Here is an 8,170-nt window from a genome sequence, read left to right as displayed (position 1 = left end):
CTAATTTGTACGGTGGCAGCAGAACCCCAACTGCTGGATTTGATTTGGATGCTGGTAGTCAAACCCCAACAACTAGATCTGATTTGGAATACAAGGTAGAGTGTGATATTCAAATAGTAGAGGGAACTATCATCACAAAAGAGTGTTAGGTGCTACAAATTGCAATATACTCAAGGGTCCAACAATAGTACTTGACCCAATCTTTCAGGTTGCTAACTATGGAGGATTGACCTTACCGTACTACCTGACTAAACTATTGTACATGCGAGTAATCTCCTCGAGTGATCTTTGTAGTGTACTGTAGTAGCAAGATGGTGGACGATCTATCTAAGTTTAGGTTTCAAGTTATCCTAAGGGGCTTCTGATATACCCAAGGGTATGTGGAAGTATAGTCTATGCGTGGTTTTGTCTAATTCACAACTACTCGATGGGGTACCCATAGGGGTTACAAGGGAGTCCAACAGGTGTGACCACCTCTTATAGTTCCTACGTGCATGCCTCCCCAAATCCCCAGATTTATGCGCTCAACAATAGATATCGTGGTTTAAAGATGTTGGAAAATACCTCTATCCTAAAAACTTTCTTTGAAAATTGGAGGCACGGTTGGCCTTGGAAATTTCTCTGATACCACTTGTTATTCTCTTGACCTGTGAGAAATCCAGAATACCAGAAATACAAAGAAATATAGTCCAAAACACATAATTATCACATGAAATGAGACAAATTGCAAGATATTTTATTATTTAGAAACAACTTACAATGCTCACTTGCCTCTTTGAGGGGGAAACCTCCAATAGAGTAGAGCTCAATTACAATAAGACTCGATGATCTTTCCCTTACTAAGTAAGACTACATATAGCTTAATGACATCCAAAACCCTAACTACTAGTGGTCCCTTACATAACACGGGTTAACTACCTTATTTATTAACTATGGCTTGTTTAGAACTAATTGTGGTCCCTTTTCTATAATGTAGGTCAACCACTTACAATTATTAATGTGGGTTCTATTGACTCTTTAACTAACTATGACTCTAACTCGACCCCTTGGGCTTATTAAATAAATAAATGGGTTAGATTTGGACCCTAACAAAGGTTGAGAAAAAGCAATAAGTTGGTTGAGATGGTGCAGTGAACTGAAGGTAGTACTAGTGAAGCCTAAAGAAAAAGACAAGGAACCATTCTGGAGGCTTGTCTAAAGCCGTAAGACAATTAGTTGTGACTCTTCTTGATCCACGTGTATTGAGATAATTGTAGTAGTACAGTGTGGTTGTCAGTCTAAATGTATATGGAATTGGAAGCTACAAAATATGGAACCATAGTGAAGAAATAGTTGGTTAGTATATTGAAAATTAGAATGTTGAGTACTATGAGAGTGTTGTGTGAATAAATGAAAAAACAACTGGAGAGAGAGAGAAAGTGTGGGGAATGCAACAGTAGTTGAACGAGTGTGTGAAAGAGTGAGCTACTAAGAAAGGTTATTTTAGCTTATGGATAAGAGAAGATCGAGAGTTGTTATTGAGCAAACTCAATGGGAAGAATGGTCGCATGAGTGTTGAGCTACTGAAGTGTAGGTTGTTGAAGTGTTGAGAAGGCCGAGAGTAGTGTGGGTTCTGTAGAGAGAAGAATGTTGAGTAAAATAGTAGGCCATAGGTTGATTTGAGTTGTGCATTAGGTTGCGTTAGATCCATAACAACAAACAAAAAGTTCCTTATGGACAATAAGTTGGTTCCTACATAATAGGAAGTTAATACTTCCATCATAGTGTGTGCTTGATATACAACTTGGGGGTTAGTGCCTCCTATAAGTGGGTGCTTGCAAGAATCAAGGAATTGGTGCTTCTTGTAAGTTGATCATGTGCCTAAAAAGAGGGAGTTGGTACTTATTGTAAGTTGATCATGTGTCTATAAAGAGGGATTTGGTGCTTCCCACTAGTGGGTCCTAGAAACACATATAAAAGATTTGATGCTTCCTACTAGTGGGTGCTAGCAAAACATTTAAGGGATTTGGTGCTTCTAGTGAGTGGGTGCTCATGAAGCTTTGGTGCTTCCTATGAGTGGTTCTCATGAAACTTGATATAATAAGAATAGTGTCTTTTGATTTACATCATAATACAACCAATGTTTTGCGGTTTTTCTCTTAGAAAGGTCTCCATGTTAAACTCTCGGTGTGCAACGTATTTGATGTTTTTAGTGCAGCCATGATGTTCATGTGTTGATTCATATATGAATGCAGCCTTCTATGGGTATAAATATTTAAAAAGGAATCTTCTGGATCCATCACATAATTGAATAAATTGTCAGCGCATTTCGAACCTAATGTGGTTCATCATCGGGAGGATTTACATGAAGATAAATAGATTCGGAAAGGGTGTCAAAAGAGATGGGGAAAAGGTAAGGTCATAATTAAAATAACTTAACTTTTCCCCTCTATTTTTATACCCTTGTAGTATCTATTTCTCTTCATCTAAATTTTCCTAATGATGAACCACATTAAATTGTTTGAAACCATCGACGATTTATCAATTATGTGATGGATCTGGAAGACTTATTTAGAAGTGTTGTTTAATGTTTTTTTTTCATATAATATGTTGTGGAGTGTTCACATGAATAGTTTCCAAGTAAATGAATTTATAAATTTGCAGTAATTGTTTAAATTAGCCTTAATATTGATTCACCCCACAACCCCAACCCCCCCCCCCAACAAGTATTAATATTTTTTCCAACATTATTGAAGTTAGAGACATTAACAATGGGGTCAATACTAAATTTAAACAATTAAGTGACGTGTAAATAATTATGTGAAATTATAAATAAAATGTTGGTTCATTATATAGAAATATGGGAACCAACACACGAGTATTCAGGTTGCTTTGTTTTCAAGTAATTGTTTAAGTGGTTGGAATCCCTCGTAGTGGACAAGTAAAGCTAAAGATTACCACAGTTATAACCTCCCATGATTGCCCAATATTACAAGATGAATTATCACCATTAAGAGGCAACATAACTAGAGAAAAAGGTTGTAACATAACACCTACTATCCCTAACCCTAACTAAGGGTAGAAGGAAGTAGTTACTAGACTAACCCAACCTTCAAAGTCTAGTTATGGAAATGGGTTATAAATTTTTCAACCCTTTTTTACTTCCTCAAAACCCAAAATGAATGACATCATTGTGTTTGTCTCTTTGAGACCTTTCAAAAAATATAAAATTTTCCCCAATCCGACTCCCAAATCAAGAGATTTGGCCATTTAGAAACTATCCTATCAGATAGTGCCATGTCATTTGACCTGCCACGTGGTGCCCACATATTCCCTACATGACACCCACATGGTTATCAAAGCCAACCACCACGTTTCCACTTGTCAATGTCACCTTAGTTTTCGACATGTTCATACTGGAGTCACATATTAACATGTCCCATGGCATACCCAGTCCATCATATATATATATATATATATATATATATATATATATATATATATATATATATATATATATATATAGATATATATATATATATATAGATAGATATATATATATATATATATATATATATATATATATATATATATATATATATATATATATATATAATGTGTATGGGTGCATGCCCACGCAAGTCCACATCACCATAGATAAAATCTTGGGAATTACTAATGGTGTCCCCTGTTGAAACTATCGAGGACAATCCTTTTGGGGAATTACCTGGATACCCTTGTGCACCCCCCTTCATGCATTACTTTGTTATTTTTTGTGGCTTCTTACATGACTCCAACAAACAACATCTTCCCAATCCATGTTATTTATGCCTTCATTCATATTTGTCCATTTTACGTGGGAGCATGTCACATGTATTTCCACTTCAACATGAATCAACCAATCGCTTTTGCCACATTCATCCATGCCTATGTGTGTGGGCTCTGCTCGCCACATTACCCCGAGGATAAAATCCCTATGGTGTTGCACCTGACTCTTCGAGAAATCATTGGGGACAAAACGTCAGGGTGATGTCACCGACCCTTTCTGTCGAATTGATGTCACCCTCCACATGGCTCCGTTCCAATCATTCCATGTGTCAGTTGCTTTCAGGCCACTTGGGCCCCTCAAACCTTCAAAATTGGTTAACACATGTCTTGCTCTTTAAATGCCACATAGCTACAAGGCCACATGATCCACCACACTGAGCATGGGTCCCACCTAGACCTTTGCATGGTAAAATCAATTTTTCCACATTATAAGGCTTTTGGGTTTCTCGCCTTGTTATTACACCAACCATTTACCAACCGGACCCACCTATCAAGTCAACCTGGGAATAAAATCTCAAGAATTTCCCTTGGGGCTCCCCTCAAAATATTTGGGGATGGGGTTATGAGACACTTGGATGGTGCGAGTGCTTTCCCTCCACTATGGCTCAAATCTATTTGCCTTCGTGCTTAGGCATGGGGCTTGGTCACATGGTGCTTAAGCACAAGCCTCTTTCTACTCCTTTGGGCCCTAATTTCCAGCCCTGCGACATGAGCATATGTATATGGTATGGGCCTTTTCACCCTCAACATTTGGTCACAACACCCCCTCACATGGACTTATTCAACACGAAGATCAGGGCCTATGGCTCAAACCTCGTGATAACATAATATTGTAATATTATTGAAGTTGAAACATAGTTAAAATGAGTACCACATATCCCATACCTTTTGATTGATCGCTCTGAGCAACGAGTAATTGAAGTAATTAACCTACATTTACGTAAATGTTAAACATGAAAACTTTATTAAAAAAGAAATAAAATTTTCCATTTCAAATCAAAAGTAGTTTTAAATAAAAATACATATTTTTGAAAGAGATAGGGTCAGTTACTTTGCAACTATCCCAATTGTTGTTCATTTATAGAGAAATGAGCATATTGATTTTATATTCCAACTTGCTGATTTAAATGACAAACAGAATTTGTTGGTATCTTTACTTGTATAGTTTATTTGGTAATGGAAAATATTAAATTGGAAAGGTGGAGATATAAACTTGTTTTCAAAATTGGGATGAGAGTATCATCCTAAAATTGAGAGTATGTCTTAAAACTATTTTTGTTTAGCTAAAAGTCTTTTTTTCCTAATGTTGAAGTATGTCCTAAATTTTTTCTTTTTAGCTGAGTTTCTGTTAAGCTAAGAGTTTGTCTTCTTAGACATAAGAAAACAGGGTAGTCACAACATTGGATAATAATAGCCCTCAATAATATTTCTTAAACAACTATAAACATATCCCTTACAAAACATCAGCTAATAATTCTATACAGAACGATTTTCCTTAAACAACTATAATATAAGTCAGCATACATTGATTGAGAAGCCTAGGATAACAATCCTTCATTAATAATGACTCTCCTTCCTTATTAATTTGATAACTAAATCAAGATAAATCCCAGACTACATAAATAAACCCTATTTTCGAATTCTAGTTTGTGGCACATTAATATATTGGAGAAGAATTAATAATATATATAGATATATACAGGCATACAACTTCACGTGCGATCTATGTATATGAGGTTAGGGGGACGAGAAGAGACCACGTGAATTTGGACTATTAGGTGTGGCCTTTATAAAATTTTGAACGGAAATAATTGATTGATACTAACAACCCAATCCAGTGATGGCATCCTGCGAATTCGCTCTCCCAGTCATCGATCTCGATCATCTCCTTCATTCATGGAAATCTGGAGGAGGCAGTGATGAACTGCAGGAGCTTAAGAAACTGAGAGAGGCTTGTAGCCAATTGGGCTTCTTCCGTGTCATCAACCATGGAATTGAGCCAGCTCTTATTCAAACACTCGACTCAGTTGCTCGAGATATGAGTGCGCTGCCCACTGAAATGAAAGAAAGGGCCATTTTTCCCCTTTATTCTACTGGTTATTCCCCATCCAAAATCGACCTTCTCGGAAAAGATGAATCAATTCCTGAGAGCATGAATTTCCCCAGTGGCCATATAGTTGACGAGATCTGTTCCAAGTTGGGTCCCCAAGGAAACCATAAATCTCTGTAAGTTATTCTTTTTTCCAAAATTTTAGAGCAGTTAGAGATGACGAATACAAGTGGAAATTTTTTAAAAGAATGGCCAAAATTTAATGTAGAGATTGAATGGAAACGAAACCTACAATAAAAATGAAAATGAAATGGAAATCATATTATCTAAATGGAGGTTTTTATGAGTAGAGTTATTTAGAGATTTGTCTTTCAGATTCATCCGATAAATCATAGTCAATATGGTTGATTTTTATCCTATTCAGATTGAATCATAATTTTTATCCTATTCAGATTGAATCATATTAACTGGTTCTAAACTGTCCTGGATTTATGTGATGGTCCAGTTAAGAGATATTTAAAAATTACATTTTTATTTAATTATTAAAACCTTTGCTTCCAAATCAGTGAACACATTGATGCAACTACTTGCAAATCTATTCTAAACCTCAAAACTCCAAAAATTAAAATTAGTAATATTAAAATCTTGAAAATTTTAAATTTTTTATTATTTTTTCATTTTTTACTCTTTTATCTTGCCTTGCAGAGAGACGATCCAGAAATACATGGCCGAGATAAGTGGTCTGTCACATAAAATGCTAAAACTCATTATGTACAGTTTGGGTTTGGACGTGGGTAAGCACTACGAATCATCCTCTTTTGATGGGAAACTGCGCTTCAATTTCTATGATAAACTCGCTGAAGCAGCACCAGATCATAAGGAGATTTTCTACAGAGCTCATACAGATCTCAGCTGCTTTACCATTCTCTACGAGGATGACGTGGGTGGCCTCCAGATTCGAACAAAGGAAGGAAATTGGTATGATACCAAGCCCTTGCCTGGCTCATTTGTTGTCAACATCGGTGACTCTTTACAGGTGAGCAATTAAGCCTTTTTTTAATTGTTTTCCGTCAATTAGGTTTACTCTTTACAGGTGAGCAATTAAGCCTTTATTTTATTGTTTTCCATACACTGCGTGCCAGTCAATTAGGTTTGGGTTGTAGAACACAGGTGGTATTATTGTAAATCTATTTGAAATACGAAAATTTCAAGGTTTGAGTTGGTGATAAAAATAATATTGATTTTTTTTAGTTAATGTTAGTTTGAAGGGCAGATATAGATTAATGGTAGGGTGGATATTGATTTTGTTAGTTAATGGAACTCTGAATGGCAGATGTGGAGTAATGGTATATACCGCAGCTCAGAGCACCGGGTGGTTCATGGCGGATCACAACGGAGTAGGTTGTCTATAGCGTTCTTTTTGTTTTTTGCGGAAGACTCAGAAATTCTTGCTCCTCAAGAACTGATCAGTGAGGAGCATCCTCAGCTGTACAGGGCAGTTACAACTAAAGATCTAAGGGTGCTCAGAAAGAAAGTTGGCCCAAGTTTAGGCGGAGATATCGCTTACGTTCGACTCTGAATTCATCGATGTAGTTTATTAGTTGTGCTTCCAGTTTTACCTTCTCCCGGTCTCCCGGTTTCTTTAGTGTGATTGAATTCTGTAGGTTTAGAGGCGGACAACGTATCAATCAAAATTAAAACATAAAAACTATTGTTTTTTTTGTCGTTGATGATTGAAATTAACCATTTTTCTATTATTGAGAGTATGGAATCCATTTTCATCCATAGTTACTGCAACTAAATTTCACACCATACCTTTAAGCTATAATAAGTTTTACTTTTGTGAACCATGCAATGCTAAAATGTAATAATTATACAGCAGCAGTGCTTGGATTATTGTGCATGAAAAAGTTAGAGAAATATGGTTTAGTTTTTACTGGGTCTATGACAGGAATATATAGATTATTTCTGATGTTAGTAAGCTAGGTTGACATTATACAAACCTTGTATCAGTATGGACAATCAGGCCCATAAAATATCATAATCTTTTATGTGCACTATTTACAAGATATTGATTGGTAGCACTTTAGAAATAGACATTATGTGCACTATTGACGAGATATTGATTCTTAGGGTATGAAAAAATTTATGATGTAGTTTAATGTATAGAAAAAAAAATAAAAAAAATAATTATTGTCAAGATAATTTTAAGAAAGTATGTGATTTTTTTTATTTAAAATTTATTTTTAATACATAATGGATTTAGTTTGGGCATTGTAATTCTACAAATTAAACAACTTAAATTTAAGTTTT

At 35.6% G+C, this 8,170-nt stretch overlaps 1 protein-coding gene across 1 annotated transcript; it reads left to right on the top strand.

The window, feature by feature from the left end:
• Positions 1 to 5,623: 5,623 nt before the first annotated feature.
• LOC149154698 (C4-beta,C20-epoxidase-like) lies at positions 5,624 to 7,618 on the top strand. The gene is made up of 3 exons (XM_089441617.1): positions 5,624 to 6,033; positions 6,563 to 6,893; positions 7,191 to 7,618. The coding sequence occupies exons 1-3, from the start codon at positions 5,648 to 5,650 to the stop codon at positions 7,434 to 7,436; spliced, it is 963 nt and encodes a 320-aa protein (XP_089297743.1). The 5' UTR covers positions 5,624 to 5,647; the 3' UTR covers positions 7,437 to 7,618.
• The last annotated feature ends 552 nt before the right edge of the window (positions 7,619 to 8,170 follow it).

Source organism: Pinus tabuliformis, chromosome 9 (assembly GCF_031772625.1).
Source record: "Pinus tabuliformis cultivar Carrire ecotype Pingquan chromosome 9, CPIR1, whole genome shotgun sequence".
NCBI classification, from domain to species: Eukaryota; Viridiplantae; Streptophyta; class Pinopsida; order Pinales; family Pinaceae; genus Pinus; species Pinus tabuliformis.
This window is presented reverse-complemented; position numbering and strand designations above follow the sequence as displayed.

Excerpts from the sequence above, each read along its gene's own strand:
- LOC149154698 (XM_089441617.1), top strand. The coding sequence starts at position 5,648 with ATGGCATCCTGCGAATTCGCTCTCCCAGTCATCGATCTCGATCATCTC. Across the intron at positions 6,034-6,562 it reads CAAGGAAACCATAAATCTCT|AGAGACGATCCAGAAATACA; the intron begins GTAAGTTATTCT and ends CTTGCCTTGCAG. Across the intron at positions 6,894-7,190 it reads ACATCGGTGACTCTTTACAG|ATGTGGAGTAATGGTATATA; the intron begins GTGAGCAATTAA and ends TCTGAATGGCAG.